At 32.8% G+C, this 22,287-nt stretch overlaps 3 protein-coding genes across 3 annotated transcripts; 1 reads left to right on the top strand and 2 right to left on the bottom strand.

The window, feature by feature from the left end:
• Positions 1–1,682: 1,682 nt before the first annotated feature.
• Positions 1,683–4,359, bottom strand: TRIADDRAFT_1133 (uncharacterized protein; the record flags this gene model as incomplete). The annotated part of the gene is made up of 6 exons (XM_002114129.1): positions 1,683–1,917; positions 2,068–2,243; positions 2,427–2,589; positions 2,691–2,851; positions 3,030–3,439; positions 3,783–4,359. Coding segments are annotated over 6 exons (1,722 nt in total), but the record flags the coding sequence as incomplete, so codon positions are not given.
• Positions 4,360–7,163: 2,804 nt separating this feature from the next.
• On the bottom strand, positions 7,164–9,998 carry TRIADDRAFT_58340 (uncharacterized protein; the record flags this gene model as incomplete). Its single annotated transcript, XM_002114128.1, has 6 exons — positions 7,164–7,539; positions 7,683–7,858; positions 8,053–8,218; positions 8,306–8,466; positions 8,666–9,075; positions 9,230–9,998. 6 exons carry the CDS (start codon positions 9,996–9,998, stop codon positions 7,164–7,166), a joined length of 2,058 nt encoding a protein of 685 aa, XP_002114164.1.
• Positions 9,999–12,998: 3,000 nt separating this feature from the next.
• TRIADDRAFT_58339 (uncharacterized protein) lies at positions 12,999–18,525 on the top strand (the record flags this gene model as incomplete). The annotated part of the gene is made up of 24 exons (XM_002114438.1): positions 12,999–13,097; positions 13,356–13,436; positions 13,868–13,917; positions 14,270–14,336; positions 14,421–14,507; positions 14,613–14,728; positions 14,813–14,932; positions 15,012–15,093; positions 15,201–15,265; positions 15,368–15,440; positions 15,575–15,717; positions 15,803–15,935; positions 16,033–16,071; positions 16,152–16,246; positions 16,346–16,591; positions 16,736–16,856; positions 16,941–17,023; positions 17,127–17,205; positions 17,316–17,464; positions 17,544–17,613; positions 17,752–17,837; positions 17,919–17,970; positions 18,085–18,189; positions 18,298–18,525. 24 exons carry the CDS (start codon positions 12,999–13,001, stop codon positions 18,523–18,525), a joined length of 2,469 nt encoding a protein of 822 aa, XP_002114474.1.
• Between the last annotated feature and the right edge of the window lie 3,762 nt (positions 18,526–22,287).

Genomic DNA, 22,287 nt, shown 5'->3' with positions numbered 1-22,287 from the left:
AATTATTTCTTAGGTTGTCACTGTTAGAATACGAAAATAGATGCATATATTTTAATTTCATTTTCATAATTACCCTAGCCTCAAATGTTTTCTCACTTCCATAACGATATCAAGTATAGTGCCCTGAGTTTAGCATTGAAAAAATTTCCTAATTAGCATCGAAATTACCAGTACATACTACAGTAAGATGCAATGCTTGTGTAGTTTGATATGATTAGTTGCTCGTATCTCGGAAAGATATGGTATTCTAATTACGTAATAGGCGCATGAAAGCGTGAATGTATGTATTAAGCGTGATGATACAGCAATGCTACTACCGATACTTAACAGGTAATGCACTAGAACTTATAAGTATATGCATTGAAAAGATCGGAAGTTTTTCTAGCCGGTATTTTGCTGTAGATACAGTCACCATTTGATTTTATTGTAATAAAGCTTAATTTGCTTTTATAAATTCAGATAGTAATTTATTGTGGACCCTAAGAATTAGCTTTATTACATCCAAGTTAGCACTATTAACCCAGAAGTACTATTTAAAGCCTCACCTGTATCCTGATTTAAGTAATTAATAAAATCTTAAAGGACTAAAGACTAATAGCATTATGCATGCATTCATGAAACTCCAAGAACTAAAAGCAATCCGCTTAAACTTTAAAAATATGGCATTGAATCTATTGAATATTTCTATGAAATATGATTTAGATCGCATAAAGTTTAAAAAGCTAAATTACATAGCGTAAACCATGAAAGTATAAGCATTCCACATTGACTGAACAAGAATACTTTGACTATGTAGTCGATCATATTTCTGAAGTTACAAAGGTATAGCAACTTTAGTCTAATTATAGACAACATGCATTGTCCGATGATTTTATACAGCTCAATGTAGCTTCGAGTATGTATATCCGTTTGCATATATATTGCTTCAATGGATCAGCAATGATACCTTACTGGTAGCGCTAATATTTCAGAGTACAGAAATTTACAGACTTAAATTAGATCAATAAAATTAACTCATTTTACAGAAGTGCTTGAAAGTCTCTGAAATGATGATATTTAAATTACTATATAAGTATAAATAAAATAAATGCCTGTCACGATAATTATTATATACTATGAACAGATAATAGTGTCTTACATTCGTTGCATAATACTTATGTAAAGTATGAGAAAATTTCGATATGAAGAATAGTGAATGAGTAAATGAATATTGATCATAATACTGTTTTAGCGAAATCGGAATAGTTATACAGCAAATAATATTACTGCTTTAATATTGATAAATTTGATCTAAAAGAGAAAATAAAGTTTAAAGCAGAGAATAGTAATTACACCCAAAAAGTATAGTTAGGAAATCTAGTCAATTATAATTTTCAATTAATTATAGTTAGGATACTGCTATTAGACATAAATTAGGTAAAAGAAATAAATTGTTACTTTAAAAATTATCAATATTGGAAATAATATGTTGAAGGATCCATAGAGTCGTCGTAAAATCTGTATTAGGAGGCCACTACTGCCGTGGTTGCATTTTCTTCACACTCAATGACAGATGCGGATAGTTTACGGAGCCTTGTAGTTTCATTACCCTCGAAATTACGTGATGAAATATTTCCGTTACCTATATTCATTGGTGTCTTATCATTCATAACATCCTTTCTAAGGTAGTACCACGCCACATAGGAGAAGAAGGTAGCAGCACCTTTCAACAGACAAGCTAAGCCACCGATCCAATATGTCATGGTTGCGTTATCGTATAACCAACAAAATTTTCTTTCACCGCATTGTTCATTCCAAAGTACGCAAGATGTATCAATGAAATAACCAATAAGTAATGGGCCTGGAATTGTACCAATAAGTTGAACGAAAAAAAATTCTACAGAGAGAGCAAAAGATTTTTGGCTGTCCGGAACACATCTGTGAATAATACGTTAACATGATTAATTAAAGCAGATAATATGTCAATACCTATAATAGAATAAGCCCGCGAGCGTAGTCTATACATGTACAGAAGTACGAACTAAATAAGGTATATTAGTCCTTTCTTTGATGTAATTTAAATATTACCTTATAATTAATTGCGTTGCAGGTACTAAGTTTAGATATGATAAAAAAACTAAAATACCCAACAGAACTAAGAAAGGTACAAAAACAGTACAATTTCGAGGACAGTAGTTCTTAACAGCATCAAACGTTGCGTTTAATTGTCTTGAGCCTTGAATACAACTGCAGTTATAGTACACCTAAAAATAATAATAGAGCTTGTCACATTTATACGATTCATCATAGAATGCCCGTATTTGTAATTTCAGTTATAAATTTTGTGCATCTGTTTATAATACTTTAAACAGTTTTATAGCTTAATTAAAACACAAAGGTCTAATAATGAAGTTGATTTTAGTAAGATAAACAGCGATATTTCGAACCTCTTTATACATTTCACTAGGTTGTTTTGATTGGCAACCAGCATGGCAAGGTGAAAAGTACGTAATTTTGTTCTTCATGTCGCATATTGGATTGAAAGTGTTTATTTCACAATGACAATTTCGATTGCAGGTGGATACCAAATTTGGCCTACCAGTTATATCACTGCTATCACATGTAATATTAGAAAATTGAAAGCTACGTTAAGTGAAGTTAAGCGAAAGAGATTTTAGATAGTTTTAATGAAAAAGTAAATGACATGTAACCTTGCATTTGCGTATGATAGATAGACTCCAGCTATTTTTGGATTGTCACATCTAGGTATGAAGAAGAATGCTGCAGCAATAGCGCCAAGGATAGAGGCAATGAGTGTAAATTTAGCAATGGAAAGTGCGTCCATTTTTTTTGCATTCATGATACCGCCACCCTTTTGGAAGAAATTTGAAAAGTTTTGGTTTTAAGTGGAGAGGATATATTTATAATCAATTTCTGCAGTACGTACTATACAGTGTATGGTACTATGTTGGTCAATTTCATAAACAGTCCTAGTTTTAAAGTGTTACATACAATAATATAATTACATTACGAATATTTACAGTACTTACAATAACCATACCACCAAATAATCCAATTATAAGAATGATACCAACATATACACTGCTATCCGCAGCCCTTAAACCAAACTGTGATTCAATATATTTGGGCATAAAGGTGGATAATCCTGACAGCATAATGCTCTGGACAACCACACTTCCTACTGTTGCCATAAATGGTATATTAGTAAGTAACTCCTTGGTAGCTGGCCAAAATTCTTTGAATGATCGTCCATATTCTCGGTCGACTTTAGATTTACCTACGGCTTGTTTTTCTCGTTCAGCTTTATAAGTTTGATAATTGGGTAGGTAGCGAGGGAATGCTATCATAGGAATAATTAAGATAAGTAGTAAAATACCTGAAGCCACATAACCTAGCCACCAAGCGCCTAACCATTGTGGACTGTCAGTATTCAATCCGGCTAAAGAATTTAATATATTGTTTCAGTTAGCTAGGAAAGCATAATTCTACCATTAGACAACAGTAAGACAAATTGAGAACATTATATCTACAGGAAGAGAGTAAAATTTTAAGCTTTTATAGTTTTAATACTGAAAAGGTAGGTAGGTTAAACAACCTTTATTCACAATCACGATATTGTATTCTGCCCGTATCTACTGTACATAGTTTGACGATTATAAGTATGAAAGAAGGAGAAATTGAATAAATTGCCCCTATATTATTATCTAGTAATTCAATAATCTAATCTGATTACGGATGCAGTGATGTCGGAGAAAAGTAAATTAACGCTCAAAAATACTAACCAGGGGGTTGTCGTGGCCAGTAAACAAATGTGTTGACAATAAGGCCACCAACGACATAGCCAGCAGCTGGTCCTAAACCGAACATGGCTAAAACAAATCCAATGTATAATGGCGATGATGTTGGGCTTACACTATCGTCAATATACGACCAACCGATTGTACGTAAGGTACAAACACCAAGGCCGATTATAAATTGAGCAAGTGAAAAAATAAAATAATATAATCCATTGGAGGAATTGGCGTGATTACAGCTAATGATGGCCGTGCTATTAAGCGTATGGTTGGTGATCGTAGGATGGCAATTACCGTCGTTGTTACCAAAGACTAAATGATTTAAAATTTGATAACTACCAATAATCCAATGTGGCATAGCATAGATTAATAAACCAATACCGACAATGAGTAAACTTGCAGTCATCCATTTTCCTTTATGACCGTGAATAGCTAAGAAGGAAAAAATGAGCCCACAAATCGCATTGGGAACATTGAAAAAGATTGTGATAACACCAATATCGGTTGCTGATAAATTAAATCCTTTCTCTAATGTTGAGATGGTACTACCTTTAAAGCCAGACACGGCTTGATATAAAAATTGATATAAGCCAATAATGAAGGTTAACCAGATTGGACTATTGAAGAATTGCAACCAATTTGGTTGGAAGCATAAACAACCGTAGCGTGATCTAGTCTGGGTTGTTGATATAGCCACAATGTCTTTCAATTTCGTGTTACTCGTATTATCATTCTTTGCTATAATTCCTGGATTCTCTTGGTTCTCCATATTGAATGATTGGATCAACTTGTTGTTAGTATAGTAATTGGATCATTCAAAATTGAATCAAGACCAATAGAAACTATTAATTGAAATTTGATGACGAAGAAAAGGTGTTGATTAATTTTCCGTCTTGCAAATGGATTGAGCTTATTGATGTACAATATAATGTCAGTATTACAGTTGAATATGCGGCAGAAAAACTGAGAAGCTATTGAGTGAAATGGACGTTGAAGAAAGGTGATGATTGATTAATTCTCCAAACTTGCGAGTAGGTTGAGGTAGGTGTGGGTAGTCCACTACGTAATTCAATACTCTGATGGAAGTTTTCCAATTGGAATGAACGATAATAGATGAAGGGTTTCGATCAATTTTCCAGATTTACCAGTAGATTGAGGTTGATATTCTATTACTATACAGTGTCCACCGCAGCCATGTTCTTTTATAGCAAGATTCTATTGAACGAGTAGAAGATTCATTCAAACAACAGTATCATCTTCCAATGGCTATCATACCCAGTAAGATCATAAGTTAGCCTACCTCAATACAACCTTCCCAAGATGTAGAACCAAGGTATCGGCTGAAGATTAATCCTCAATCGTAGGTTGATATAAAGTCAAGGAAAAAGTAGCAAATTGGGTCAATATTAAGTGAATTTTTATTTGTTTAATCGATGTTTCCTAGTGATCGCACAATAATCAAATTTCTCATACTCAATGCCATAATGGTACGCAAATATGAGTATTGATGCTATAATAATGGTTTAGGGTTAGAGACGAGTTCATTTTGTGTATGAAGACTTCGTCCACAAAATTTCTTCTACTCAACGTCATTAGAGTACGCAAACGTCAGTATCGATGCCATAGCAATGGTTGAAGATTATTGCGTTGGATATGAGACCAACGACGACATCTTTAATATCCTTTTTTTGGCGTGGCTCATAAGCCGATAGAAATTAGATTTTGCCACTCAAATTGTATTCTAGCACCGGATATACTGTAGTAATTTCAAGAAAGATATCTAATTTACATGTCTTACGTCAATTCAACAAACTACCTGGAGCACAATATCGCAATCAAGGGATCTGTTTCCATACATTTGCGCGAGTGTTGCCATGACAGTTGCAGCTCTACTCCTGACCTCAATAGATGCAGCATAAACGAATAAAATTGATCTAGCAAAACAATTTGAGTTAGCTAAATCAATGTTTTCCCAACTCCTTCATATCATTTTGCAACCTGCATCTTTTTATATACTATATGTACGGTAAAATAGATAGACATGTACTCGTAGATGATGAACGTAAGCCATTTTCATGCGGCTATTATGCTCTCTATACTTGTGAAATTGCTTATTCAATATTATTTGAAATTATCCAACGACGGAATAAATAAATAAGCTTCAAATTTTCCCCCCTTGAGGCCGTGCTCGCAATCTACAGTATGTATCGCAATTGCTCTTTTGTAACTCTAATTATAAATATTTCCTTATATTTGTAATGCTATCAAATTACCGTTATGACTGTGCCAGCATTTATCCAAATCTTCGGTTATAATTCGATCTACTTATCATTAACCGTAATCCATGCAATTTTGAAGCATTAGAACATATCAGCAACGGTATTCTACATTCATGCCGTCCAGAATGATAGCAAAATTGATATCGCTCGTTTATGTTTAGAAATAGCATATCGAATTTATTGGATATTTCTATAAGATATGAGTATAGTATAATTTAAAAGCGCAAGGAAAACCGCCTTTCATTCTATACCTACTGTACTCGTATAAAGTTCATGATTAATAAATCATTTCAAGATAAGAAACTGAAAAGAAAGGCATTAAATTGCATAGTATGCCAGTAGAATAGAGAATTATAGACATTTCTAAAGTCTGAACAAGAATACACTAACTCAATAACTTTTATCGAATTTTCTGAGTTCATAATGATACAGTAACCTTAAGCAGACGTCATACGACAGTTTTAGACAAATCAAAATTGCTTTACATACGTACATTAATATGCTTCTAATACTAATATACTTCTGCTTGCATAATACGCTGCTTCGTGGATCAACAATATATCATATATTGCTAATTAATCTTTAACTCATTGAGAAAAATGTCTGAAGGTAACTGATAAAGTAAAAATAAAAATAAAAATTATCATACGCTTTGAATAGATAATAGTATAGTGCCTTGCCTTCTCGTCGTAATTATGGGACGAAAGAAAAAGAGCTCATTAAGAAGAATATTCAACAAATAAACGTATAGAATGTTACTTTATAACTGCGTTAACGAAATTGGAATAGTTATACGCATAGAAATGATATTATTGCTTTAAAATCGGTAATTTTGATCTAGGAGAGAACGTAAGACTAGAGTAGTAAAGGGAAAGTGCATTTAAAAACACATAGAAAATTGAATTCATTATAATTTTAATCAATCACTTTAATGGCAGTAATTAACTGAAAATTGATTTAAATGAAAAGCTAACTTAATTATTACCTAAAAGCTGCTAATATAGGAAGTAATATGTTGAAGTAATCTTTAGAGAAACTAGGTAAAACCTATTTAATAGACTACCGCTATGATAGTTGTATTTTCTTCATGCTAAATGATTGATGCAGATGGTTTGTGGGACTTGGTAGTTTCGCTATCAATAAGATTTTTTAATGGAACATTTCCGTTAGATACATCCATGGGTATCTTTTCTTTCATAACATCTTTCCTAAGGTTATACCACGCGATGAAGGAGAAGATAGTTGCAATACCTCTCAATAAAGAAGCTAATCCACTGATCCAGTTTGTCATATTTGCGTTATTATATAACCAACAAAATTTCTTTTCACCACATTGTTCATTCCAAAGTATACAAGAAGCATCAATAGAATAACCAATTAGCAACGGGCCCAGAGTTGTGCCAATAAGCTGGATGAAAACCCATTCTATCGAGAGAGCAAACGATTTTTGGCTATCTGGTACGCATCTATGAATGATTTGGAAACATAATTAATTAGAAGAGATAAAGTATTATGTCGTAAAACAAGTACAGTACAAATTATTGATATATTGATATATCGATACTGTATGATCGATATGAATCGAATTTTGATTGAACTTAAACGTTACCTCAAAAGTAATTGAGTATCAAGCATTAAGTTGATATAGGTTAAGAAAACCAATATACCCACTACAACTAAGAATGGTATGAAAATAATACAATTTCGGGGGCAATAATTCTTAATTGCATCAAACGTTCTATTGGATTGCCTTGAGCCCTGAATACAACTGCAATTATAGTACACCTAAAATAAAAATATTAAGTTAATAACAAGGCCCTGTTACATTATATGTTATGCAGTTCGTTGTGTAGTAACTATGTTTCAAATTTTCTGTTTAAAGTATGTCAGCAAGCAGTCGCTCTGAAAATTTTCAACTTAACCAATACATAGATCTAATGAAAATTAATTACATTATCATGACAAAGAATATTTCGAACCTCCTTATATGTATCACTGCGCTGACTCGATTGGCAACCGGCGAGGCAAGGTGAGAAGTATGTAATTTTGCTCTCCAAATCACATATGGGGTAGAAAGTATTTATTCCGCACTGACAGTCTCGATTACAGGCGGATATCAAATTTGAGCTGCTAATTATACGGCTACTATTAAGTATATAAAAGATTTTATAGCTGAATTAATTTACAGGATGGTTGACAATGACTAATGATGAAAAAGTAAATGGTATTAACCTTGTGTTTGTGTGTGACCGGTGAATCCCAGCAATTTTAGCATTGTCACATTTAAACATGAAAAAGAGCGCAGCAGAAATGGTCCCAAGGACAGAAATGATGAATGTAAATTTAGCAATAGAAACTGCGCCCATCTTTTTAGCTTTCATTACACCGCCACCCTTTTGGAAGAAATTTGAAAAGTTTTCATTTTAAGAGTAGAACGTTTAGTTAGTATTAATATCTACTGACTGTATGCTCTTATTATGCGGTGTATAGAATTACGTTAGCTAATTTTTGTAAACAGTCTAGGTTTCAAAGCACTATTAATAATACTGTGCAATATGCGAAATAGTTCAATATGTACGCTACTATGCTTACCACGGCCATACCACCGAATAATCCAAATATAATAATAATGCCAACGTATATACTACTATCCGCAGCCCTTAAACCAAACTGTGATTCAATATATTTGGGCAAAAAAGTCGCTAATCCAGACAGCATAATGCTTTTGATAACCACACTTGCTACTGTTGCCATAAACGGGATATTAGTGAGTATTTCTTTGGTGGCCGGTAAAAATTCTTTGAATGATCGTCCATATTCGCGGTCGACTTTAGATTTACCCACTGCTAGTTTTTCTCGTTCAGCTTTATAAATTTCATAATTGGGTAGGCGGCGAGGGAACGCTATCATAGGAATAATTAAGGTAAGCAGTAAACTACCGGAAGCCACATAGCCTAGCCACCAAGCACCTAACCATTGTGGACTGTCAGGGTTTAATCCAGCTAAAACATTTAATATACAAATATCGTTGACAGTTAGATAGGAAACGGCAATTCTGTCATTTAGATAACATCAAGATAAATTAATAACAGGATTTCTATTAGATAGAAATAACATTATGAACTTTTATAATTTTCATACTCTGAAAATACTAACCGGGAGGTTGTCGTGGCCAGTAAACAAATGTGTTGGCAGCAAGACCACCAAGGACAAAGCCAATAGCTGGTCCTAAGCCAAGCATGCTTAAAACAAATCCCATGTATAATGGCGATGATGTTGGGCTTACACTATCGTCAATATACGACCAACCGATTGTACGTAAGGTACAAACACCAACACCAGTTATAAATTGAGAAAGTGCGAAAGCAAAATAGTATAATCCATTCGAAGCTTTAGTGTAACTATTACAGCTAAGTATGGACGTGCTATTAAGTGTGCTGTTGGATGTACCGGTAGGATGACAATTACCGTCGTTGTTACCAAAGACTAAATGATTTAAAATTTGATAACTACCAATAATCCAATGTGGCATAGCATAGGTTAATAAACCAATACCGACAATGAGTAAACTTGCAGTCATCCATTTTCCTTTATGACCATGAATAGCTAAGAAGGAAAAGATTAGCCCACAAATCGCATTGGGAACATTGAAAAAGATTGTGATAACGCTAATATCGGTTGCTGATAAATTAAATCCTTTCTCTAATGTTGAGATGGTACTACCTTTAAAACCAGATACTGCCTGATATAAAAATTGATATAAGCCAATAATGAAGGTTAACCAGATTGGACTATTGAAGAATTGCAACCAATTTGGTTGGAACCATAAGCATCCATAACGTGACTTAACTAAATTGTCTTGCGACTTCACGTCACTAATATTGTCATTCTTTTCTGTATTCCCTTGATTTTCCTTGCTGTCCATGTCGAATGATTTGATTAATTTTTGTTATAAGGTTAAGTACGATAGTCTATATCAAAATATGCGCGTACCTAGAGGTAAATCTCTAGTCCTGCAGGTGTATTGAGTAGATAATTACAATAAAAACAATAGTAATTATTGGTAGAAGTTATCAATGGAAATCAGTGATGAAAAAGGTACTGACTTATTTTCTAGACTCTCGACGAATAGATAGAACCTGATATTGTAATAGCTGATAGAAGCTGTTGATCCGAATTGATGACGAAAGGTGTTGATTAATTTTCTGGACTTGTGAATAGCTGTAACCTAATGCTGTAATAGCAGATAGAAGCTGCTAATCAATTTTCTAAACCTGTAATCAGGTTGAGCTTGAGTTTAATGCTGCAGTGTTGCAGTAAATTATGCTACAATATGTACGGTTAAATTAATAGTAGCTGTTGATTGGAGTTCACATGAAGGTGTTGATCAGTTTCCCTGACTTGCGAGTGGATTAAGCTTAACGTTGTATGATACAACGCACTACGTACAATAATTTGGATCGAGGTAGAGTTATAGAAAGAGAGTGAACGAGGTAAAAATTTTAAAAAGTAGATAGAACCTGATGCTATAATAGCTGATAGAAGCTGCAGATTCAAACTGATGATGATGAAAGCTGCCCATCAACTTTTCTAAACTTGCGATCCGATTGGGCTCGCGTTTGATGCTGGAGCACTGCAGTATGTACGGCAACTGATAGTAGCTACTGATCGCAGTTTTCCTGACTTGCGAGTAGATTAATTTTAACGTTGTACAATAATTTGAATCAAGATAGAGTTCTAGAAAGATGGTTAATGCAACAATTTTAGAAACTAGAAATCTGGTTCAATTCAAAGTTCGATCGGTAGACGCGTTGAATTTTGCTCTATTTGCAATCAATATTTTTCTGAGTAGATGAAAGACTCCCTTGCTAATAAGAGCATCGACTTAAGTAGCTAAGACGTACAGCCAAGCTATTTATTTAGAGGGAAAACAGCATTTCTGATCAACATCAAATCAGTTTTGATTTGCTAGTAACGGTGTTTATTAATTAATTTAATTAACGTACTGTAATCGCTTACGGGAGCACCTGATAGGTGGGCGTGACAATGTCGGCAATCGATATGATCGAATAAACCGGTGTCAGTCTATTCCTAGTACGTACGGGTACTAGTGTTTTACGCCTATACTGTACCCTAGTCTACTAACAGGTCTTCTAGCGGTTTAGTAATGTGTTTGCCAGTTCGTCTCCCCAGTACCTCCAGCACTCGTAAATGCGTTTTTTTTTATGAAACTACATCAGAAAATTAATGTAAAGTAGAATTGTGCTGGCTAGAATTACAACTTGCTACTGCAGCTATAAGGGTTACAGTTCTACTGTAGTTCTGGCCTTAAAAGGTGCAACCTAAACTAACAAAAGATGATTAATTAGGTTAACACTTTTCGCGTCTGGATGCGTCAAAATGAGCATACTTAGAATGCATATAAAATTAACAATTTGGAAAATGAATGTGCTTCACATTGGCAGGGTAGCCTATTTGTAACATCAAATTAGTAAAGTCCTGTCTGTCTTATCGGACTAATTATACGTAATTTAGTTTCACTAGATATCAAGATCCATTCTTTTTATTTACTTTCTATGCCACAAAAGACCATTGATGATAAATGCCCGGGCATTTGCCTATACCACGAATTACGAATAATACAGCTTATCGAATGTCATGATAAACAAACGTATGATAAAAGATATTGTATAAAGGTTATATTCGTATGTGCAAGTAAAGTACAGGTATGCCTTATGAAATTGGCGCTGCAGTGCAGTGTACCTAAATTGGCGAGGTTAGTAGTATGTACTTAAATGACTAATAATTTTCAAGTAAAAGTCTATTTTTTGTATATGTTAGATATGATTGATAAGTAATTTCTTTAAATGGTTATTAAATACCAATCGATAACATTATTCAATTCTCTTAAAATTTCTTATTAGGACCGATCGCATTTAGAAATGTATGTATGCAGGTTATAATTAATTTCTTTGTTATACTTACTTTAATTGCAAGTATTTTCTAACATTTGTAAAACTAAATTATCGTCATGACCATACCAGCCTTGTTTCAAATGCTCATATATAACCTGGCTAACTTAGTAACATATAATCCATTTAAATTTCACAAGAATAGATTATATTAGCACAGTAACAAAAGTAGTGCAAGTTTATATGAGTGAGTATTGCAGACGGTCGTCAATGCATTACAGCGTTGTTATGCTGCTGAGCTTGTCATACTTTCGTTTCAACTCTTCAATGTTCTCTTTTTGTGCTTTCAGATCCTTTTTCACGCTAAATACTGTCAAGCGCTTCTCTACCGACCGCATACTTCCGCGTATAAAGGTAGTCTACTAAAATGCTATCAAAAGTAATATACACTGTACTGCAAGTAGGCAATTCGAAATAATTTCGTCATTATGTATATTCAAAAATTTCCAATTAGCTTTTCTATTTTTATATATTGCGATTCTGTACGTTTAATAGCAGCATACTTGAAAGTCTTACTGCACTATACTATGGACTATACCTTGGAAATTGCGCAACTGTTGACATACTAAATAAAATCTTTCAAACAAATATGTTGAACATAGTCTAACTTTAGTAAAGTAACTTGAAACACATTCCATAGAATTATTAATTATTATAATTAATTAATTAATTAATAATTAAGTTACAATTGGTCAGTTGTCGTACTAGTGATCTCTCGTCTATACTGTAATCTACAAATTGAAGTGATGTATTAGACACATCTGTCAACCATAATGACTTGTACTATCCATACTGGAAACATAGCATGCTGTACACTATTTATTATCAGCATATGAAGTTTTCGATTGTTCCTATAACGTCAATATACTGTAACCAACAGTAAAAAGCATATGAAGTGCATCCATTAGCTACGCATGCTCATAAGCAACACATACGTTAACTGTGTTGGCAAGATGGCTGCAACTGTCCAGGGTGATGATGATGATTTAATCGACGACGATATTGGAGCAAGTATTAAATACCCACCTAATGTAGAAAAAGCCATTAAAGAGGTTAAAGATAGAGATCAATCTTATGTTCACGATAAGCCTTAACGTTATTCATTTACTCATGTTTTATTGGCCAATGATTCTACTATGAGATTTTTAAATTTCTATCATGATGATACTGTCATGGCTTTGTTTGCCAGGCTCAGGCTACATTGCTGCATTGATATTTCGATGTTATTATGACTATGTAATTTTATCAGTTATCTTACATAGTAGAAAAGTTGCTCTTATATGCTAATATCTAATATTCTTTTATTTTAGCTGTTTCCCAGTAATGATCCACTAGATGCACCTGACTTTAATGCAGTAGAATACATCAATACTCTTTTTCCTACCGAGCAGGTACATGATAAACTTTGCGCAGATGCGTATGTTTGTACTCTCATACTGCTATATTGTATTGTTTTCTTGATAAATTACTAATGCAAGAGGATTTCTAGATATTATTTTAGTTCTCTATTCTCGATTTGCTCAGTCTAGTTGGATATTACTGTAAATAGTGGCTGGAAATAGTGATACACAGGTTATTACAACTACGTAGTCTCGTACATGTCGACGCTTTGATCATCAATATCGTACTTCGACCGCTCAATTCACGAGTACACTACTAGACAAAGATTTGATAGTTAATAGGAGATTTAAAGATTTACCTGAGCTGCACAATTGAATTTCTTAATTTTATAAAGAAGCATATCAATATGTATAAATACTACATCGTCAAAACTCCAAGATAGCTATAATAACATTTCTTGTTATGCTATGTCTTTTGCTAGTCTTTAGCCAACATTGATGATGTTGTCCAACGTATTCGTTTGAAAATTGGGTAAGTGCTGTACAGTGTGTTTATTTTCGTTCCCAACATTTGGATAGCAATGTACATAGAGTATTTATTACTATGTGCTTTGACTGTTCTTGTATAGATAGCTACGTAATGGTATAAAGTATAGTATTATTACATTAGTTTCAGTAATATTTTATCCCTTTTTCTATGTCTGAAAACAAAATAAACATACCGTACTTACACTGTGTAAACTAAATTTTTGCATTAGCGTTTGAGTAATCGTCGCTAAAAATTATCTCTGTTCATAAATGAATAAGGTGCTAGCTATGGTAGAGATATATCTACGCCAACATCCTATTAACTACAGTATATCTGATTAGCGTGAATATTTTAGTCGTTTAGATGATGAAATTCGCACTGTCATTCGCAGTCAAACCAATGTTGGAAGTGACGGCCGACAGGTCAATACTGAATAAAGAGACTTCATTTTTCTTATCCTATCAAGCTTCGCTAATTAATTGACTGTGACTAATTATAATTATCAGGCATTAGAGGAAGCTCAAAACGCTATCACAGAGCTGTTTTCTAAAATATTAGATATTAAATCGAAAGCCGATAAATCAGAGCAAATGGTAAAATAATACATATGTACTATCTTTTATATAGAAATTTTGAAAATCAATCTAAGATATACGAAATTTAATGTGAAAATGTCTTTGTTCGTTTTTTCTTGCTAGGTAAAAGAAATAACTCGTGATATCAAGCAATTAGACCATGCTAAACGCCACTTAACATCTTCTATTACCACCCTTAATCATTTACACATGTTGGTAGGTGGAGTCCACAGTCTAGTGTAAGTAATCGGTCTTGTCAAATATTCTAATGACGTTGGCACTCGTAGATACACAATAATAATCTCAACTGTTTGATATTATAGTAATCTAACACATCGCCGTCAATATGGAGAAATTGCTAATTTATTGCAAGGTGTTTTAAACGTTAAAGAGCACTTTGATAAATATATGGGCATACCGCAAATTAAGCAATTAGCTGATAGGTAAAATAATTTATGTCCAGATAAAGATTGCAATCTATCTGGATATATTATACTGTAACTATCGTTTCTGTTTGCTTAGAATTACCGAAATTCAGAATGACTTAGCTACCCAAATTCAAAATGATTTTGAAGAGAACTTATCTGCTGATTCAAAAAAGAAGGTAGAATTACTATTATAATGAATTATTTCATTACTTTCAGCCTAGATTAAAATTTTTTGTGTCCCAAATATGTTATAAAATATTCATTATATATCTTTAATTCTTAGTCTCCTAATTTAAAGCAACTAACTGAAGCTTGTCTAATCGTTGACATTTTAAATCCAACAGTAAAGTAAGTTATCAGTATAAGGTTATTGTTGATGATGATACGATTCTTTCTATTGTAATCTCGATTTTATGATGTATTTACCGCGATATAAACAACATCACGCAGGAAACGATTACTCAATTGGTTTGTTAAGCAACAGTTGTCGGATTACTTGACTATATTCTATGATTCTGGTGATGTACGTATCTACTCTCAGATTTTCAACAGATATTCTAATATAAGATCGAAAACTACTGTATAATTGTGATGCCTTGTTATTAATTACATATATATAATACGGGTATGCTTATTTGGATGTTATTTATTATTTAGACTGCTTGGCTAGATAAAATTGATCGACGCTACACATGGCTCAAACGTATCTTAATGAATTATGAAGAAGAATATGGACAGCTATTTCCTGGTCACTGGCACGTACAGGAAAGAATTACATATGATTTTTGCTTAACAACCAAGTTAGTCGTTTAACTACATGTCCATTCAATAGATAGTAAAACCAACCTTAATGATTATCATTTTATTCATTTACCACTTTTATAGAAAAAATTTAGGTAAAATCATGTCGGAGAGAGCATCAGATCTTGATGTTAAGCTGCTTTTGTTCGCCATTCAGCGAACTACTACTTTTGAATCACAAGTCGCTAAAAGATTTGCCGGTAGTAATTTTGAAGAAGTAAGGCGATGGTCACTCTTTCAAGCATGATGTATAATTGGGTTACTTTGTTGTGATTTGCGAATTAACTGCTTATTATAAAATAATGGATGATTAGGAAATATCACCGGGAAACCCATTTAAAGATAAAGATGAGGTTTACTTACTATGACTTTCATTACTGCTGTGAGCATTCATTCTGGTCTTCCACTTAGTAGCAATATTTTTATTGGTTAGGATACTTCAAAATTGTCTAAGGAGTCGGTTTTTATCGGTTCTATATCTTGTTGCTTCGAACCCTACTTATACTTTTACATAGATTCTCAGGACAAGTATGTCAATCAATATTATATCTTAGTAGATAGCTAACACTATTGACTTGTTGTTATCTACGTAAACACTCATCAGAATATATACTTCTCATGTATTAGGAGCCTAGGAGAATTAATTGATAGATTTATTCAAGAATTTAAAAGTCAAGGGATTCCAAAAGCTGTCGAAAATAGTGATGGTGGCATTGTATTGCCCAGTTGTGCAGATCTCTTCGTATTTTATAAAAAGTGTATGGTTCAATGCTCACAGCTTAGTACTGGCCAGCCCTTATTACAGTTAGCCGGACTCTTTAAAAAGTACTTGAAAGAATACGCTACGAAACTGTTGAAAAATAATTTACCAAAGTGAGTTTTATGCTTGTGAATACTAGGATTGCACAATATTGTGTGATCGAATTTTATAAAACATTCTTTGCAGGATATGGTACAATGTGTCTTTCAAACTGGTGATTTAATTGTCCATCAACTTTGATTAAATAATTACTTTAGGTCCGGTAGTGGTGTATCATCAATGCTAAAAGACGTGGAGGTTAGATTTAGCGTAGATGATCAAGCTACGATATGTTGTGTATTAAGTTCTGCGGATTACTGCTTAGAAACAACCGTACAAGTAAGTACCGAATATCGTAAACCATAACTGTGACTTAGCTAAAGCTACTTTACAATCATCTAATTAGAGATACAATTTTCCTAGTTAGAGAATAAGCTGAAAGAGAAAATTGATCAAACTTTGGCTGAAAAAATCGATTTTAGCAGCGAACAAGATGTATTTCACAAGTAATAAGCTTTAACTGATTTCATAAAACAACGATATTGCCTTAGTGCTTATAATTGAACTGTAATGGCATATTTCCAATTATGCCCTCATTTATAATTTTAGCATCATATCCAATTGTATCCAATTATTAGTCCAAGACCTGGATAATGCATGTGATCCAGCTTTAAATGCTATGATCAAGGTAAACGAATTCGTTACGAGATATCAGTCTAGTTATACCTGATTTTCTGCAATTCATTATGCCAACTTGTTTATTGTATGAATAAAAATGTCAACATTTTAAAAATCCAGATGCACTGGCAAAATGTCGAAGTTGTTGGCGATCAAAGTAATTATGTGACATCGATATGTTCTCATTTATCCCAAGTTGTACCGAAAATAAGAGATAATTTGGCCTCTGCAAGGAAATATTTTACGCAATTTTGTATAAAATTCGCAAAGTAAGCTCAGTAGATAATGTACTTGTAATAAACTAAGCATACTGTACTAAATTCGTTTTATCTGCACGAATTTCTGTAGTTCTTTCATACCGAAATTTATTAGCCATATTTATAAGTGTAAGCCAATTAGTACCGTTGGAGCAGAGCAGGTAAGCATATTTCTTAAATTATAACGATATACTGTATTTTGTGTTATATTTATATGATTAGGACATTTATACTTGTATCGTTACTAATGCACATGTACATGTACTTGTACAAACATTCTACGCTTATGGTTTTATCAGCTATTGTTAGATACCCATTCTTTAAAGACAACTTTACTAGATCTTCCATGTATTGGAGCTTTAACTGCACGTAAAGCATCGAGCAGGTACATTTATATATTTACGACATATTTTAGTAATTCATTACTTATTTTATAGCGACTGATTATTCATTCTCATTTTGGTAGTTACACCAAAATTATATCGAAAGGCATGTCAAAAGCCGAGATGATATTAAAAGTATGTAAAAATTAGTCTATAAAGATGCTATAAATAGCATACTGTTTGCTTTACATATGATGAATATTATACTAAATTCTTAAGAAATATTCCAATACATTTAAATAATAACAGGTTGTTATGTCACCACAAGATCCAGCTATGGGATTTGTTGAGAGCTATATCAATTTACTTAATGACTATGATGTATCAAATTTTCAGAAAGTCTTAGAGATGAAGGTTAGCAAATATAAACCCAATCATGGATGTATTCTACCAGATATTATTATGACATCATTTAGTGATATGATAAAAATTTTAAAGATATTTTAATAACAATTACGTTAGGGAATGAAACGAAACGAGCAGCATAGCGTCATCGACTTATTTAAGGCAAATATTCCATCTAACGCAGCGGCTAGCGAACAGAGTTCAAACAATGCTACGGCAACAACTGCCACTACTACCACAATAAGTACATCTACTACTACTACCAAATCGTCAAATCGACGTCAACCACATCAAGAACCAAGTCGTATAAAAAAATTAGAAAGACTGATCAAGAAGCAATTCTAAGACATTTTGTTAGAACTGTGTATGGATTATGCTAGTGTACAGTTTTAAGTTAATACTTTTACGGTGATGTAAAAGGAGACGGAGTGTTATGATCCAACCAAAGATGATTATCAATATAATGAATTAGTATTTAATGGCGTAATATTCACTATCTGAAATATATTTATGAAGAGTGTTTTGAAAGAAAGTAGCCACATTGCATACACATATTTGTTTGTTAGTTAGGTATATTTTATTTTCCCTATATGCTATCTTTTAATTACTTTATAGTTTAAAATGAGATTAATTGAAAATTAAAAAGATAACATTATTAACACTGAATACTTAGTAATAATTACCATTATTTTTGCTTATGATTGTTATCACTGATTAAATTTATTCGCCTGATAGCGATTATAGCGGTAAAGCGATGCATGAAGATAGGCAATTTAACAATGAATTCAAATGCTACCAGCAGATAGAGTATAAATGGGAAGTAGGATTTTCGTAAACTTTAAAAAGATTTACGATATTCTATCATAAACGTAACAAATATGCTTAGAAAAAAGAACGAAATAAGTTAAACATATGTACCATACCATTAAGTTATAGCATGGTTGATCGCAACATTGAGGTTACTTAATGTAGACTGGAATTTAGAATTAAAAATTTTAAGATGCTATTAATGAAGTTACACTTTAATTTAAAATCAGTGACCATGTAATGATGGTACAGCATTGAGTAAATAAAACATTAATACAGTGTAACAACTATTCGATCATGATTCACAAATCAATTTACCAATTGGGATACAGTAACAAGTTGACGAGATAAGTATTCGCCTAGTTATGTATTCTTACTGTTACAAATCTTAAAACTACGAAAATTATTGGATTTGTATCTGCCAAATTAGGTGGATTTAGGTAGATAATTAATCAAATGCTATTAGATAGATATGAATAGTAGCAGTTTTGATCTGTAAATCAATATCTACGTGATCATAGATAACGTAAATGAAATATAAACTATTCAATTCATATTACAGTTAATCAAATCCATTAAGCAAATTAATGTAAACGGAACAAGTAAGTTGACAATATTCACTCGAAATATAGTCACAATATTACGAATTTTACATTATAATGAAAAAGAATTGCTCAATTTAAACAATATGCTGTGATTCTATATACTCGCAATTCAAATACTGAGAGAATACTGTCAGTAAAATTTTTAAATTACAGATATACAGTAAATTACTAGAACATAACTTGAATACAAATTATGCGTAATATTTGTAGTCATTTCAATAGAATTACAAACTACCCGTACTGATTGAGTTTAGAATCACGTATATTTTCAACTAAAGTAACAGAAGTTTTCTGCCCAAAGAGTGGTCCTATCCAGTTGCAATGTTTGGATTGATAACGTCTTGCTAACTGTCTAAAACTTTCAATAAAATTACGATTCATTAAGCCATAAATAATTGGGTTGATTGCACTGTTAAGATAGGTCAACCAGGTTAATACTAAAAAGACTACATCAGATATTTGATAGGGTAGATACAGCGCTAGTACTGCTTCTAAAGCTGCTGGTGTCCAACAAACTAGAAAAGCGCTAATAAGCGTAAGGGTTGTTTTGGTTGCTTTACAGATATGGCGCTTTCGATTAGGTTGAGTAAATGCATTGGATTGGACAGCATGAGAGCGAATAGATAAATTAATCGACCATACTTTACGATTAGAATCTCTTGCTTTACAGTACATAAAAATATAAGAGAATACGACAAATGATAGCAGTAAGCAAACTTCAATGGTGGATAAAGTTATATAGACTTGATTTGGTAAACCACGCATTAACGTTGAATCAATCCAACATGATGCCGATGCTTGCATAAATGTATAACGACCAAGAGCCATAACATTCCAATCCCAGCATGGGTATAACAGCATGAATACCAGCAAATATCCATGAAAATGCAATTAAGATGGCGATAAATTGCGATGACATCCAGCTCGGATAATGCAATGGTTTAAAAACTGCTATGAAACGATCAGTTGTAATACTAGCAATAGTGGCAATGGAAGTCCCTCCGGCAAGAGTATAGAAGAAGCCACTCATGACGCACAGAACAGATGGAAGGATATTTCTTCTATAAATGAGTATCACTAAGGTGGATGGGATAACAGTGCAGCTAAATAATAAGTCAGCAGCAGCTAAATTAGCCATTAAATATCCAGAATTAGTGTGCAGTCTTTTACTATAATAGATGGTAATGATGATTAAAAAATTACCGATGAAAGCGGTAACCATAATAATAATGATAATAATAATAAGGATAATGGTTAAACTGGGATCAAAATGGATGCGATGATCAATTTGCGATATGTAATAAGAGTTATTGCGGCATACTTGTGGAAAGATGACTGGATTGAAGAGTTGAGAATTGTTATGATTGAGAGAGCCACTTGCTATTGCCGCCATTTCTTTGATAGCTACTGCAATGATTGAACCTAATTGCCTTAAAACCACATTAACTGCAAGAAAGTCACTCAAGTACTGCCATTCCAGTTTCGTATTTCAATTCAGTTAGGCTTTAGACTTGGATAGCGTAAAAAATGTGAAGAAGGAATATTTCTATAAAGGAAAAAGAGCTAATGATCCTTGCCTGATAATTTATCAGGTTAAGACACGTCTTGGTAGTGATAAATTATGGTTTGATCGCTAATTATCTATTTTTAATCTACTTTTGAAGATAGAATGCGGGATGTTTTGATAAGGCTCTATTAATGCCTTGAATAGTGTTGACGAATTATAAAAAGAACCCGTATAACTTAATAAAGTGCTTCTGATCCGTAACAACCTTAACTTTAGCTAATGAAGATAGTTACTATCGTAATATGGGATCTAATTGTGAAATAAAGATGAAAGTCCTAATCGAGAAGTATGTTAGCTCAACTTAATTTTAGCAACAGTGATGGGTGAGATGAAATGGATAGAGGAGTTCGATAAGTATATAGCCTAAAAGTAATAGCTTAAATTGAATTGAATTTGGGGTACTTTTTAAGACCTATTGGATATATCATGGACAAAATATGTCGTCGATCGTTGATATTTGTTTCGAAGAAAATAAGATCGATATTGAAGATGGAGGTGGTTGAAAATTTTTGAATTAGTTTTTCTTTTCCTCTTTTGCTTTCCTTCAAGAATAATGAGAATCAAACATCACAATATAGTACAAAATAAAACAAATTGACAACAGTTAGCCAAGTTGATCAATCAATAATTCTTTTGACCAAGATACAATATTAAATCAATATAAGGACAAATTGTTATTCGTATGTTATCTACGCAAATTTTAATTTTCCCGACAATAATATGAATAATTGATATTGACAATAACTATTCTTGAATATATTTTATTTTTCACGTACTCTCGTTATTTGTATTCATGACTATTTGATGAATTCGATGATTTAATTAATTGATATTGTTCTTTTAACTGCATTAATTAATGATTCCTTATCAATACGGAAAAATCATTTCAATCGGCCTCATCAATACCGGAATTATCTTCAATAGGATAGAATTTTATGAATTATCTAAGGTCATCACATGTTTCTTGACCTGCTTCCTTTCCAATTCGATAATTATTACAATTTATCTTTAATTATCGAAAGGATAATCACTTCCTGTATTACATAATTTATTATCTTTCAGTTATCAACCTTTTATTCAATCGGACCATTACATAAAAATCCAGCTCTAACGATGGTACAGATCAAA

Source organism: Trichoplax adhaerens, genomic scaffold, assembly GCF_000150275.1.
Source record: "Trichoplax adhaerens TRIADscaffold_7 genomic scaffold, whole genome shotgun sequence".
Classification (NCBI taxonomy): domain Eukaryota; kingdom Metazoa; phylum Placozoa; class Uniplacotomia; order Trichoplacea; family Trichoplacidae; genus Trichoplax; species Trichoplax adhaerens.
Note: the sequence above shows the minus strand (reverse complement) of the source record. Positions and strands in the feature narration are given on the sequence as shown.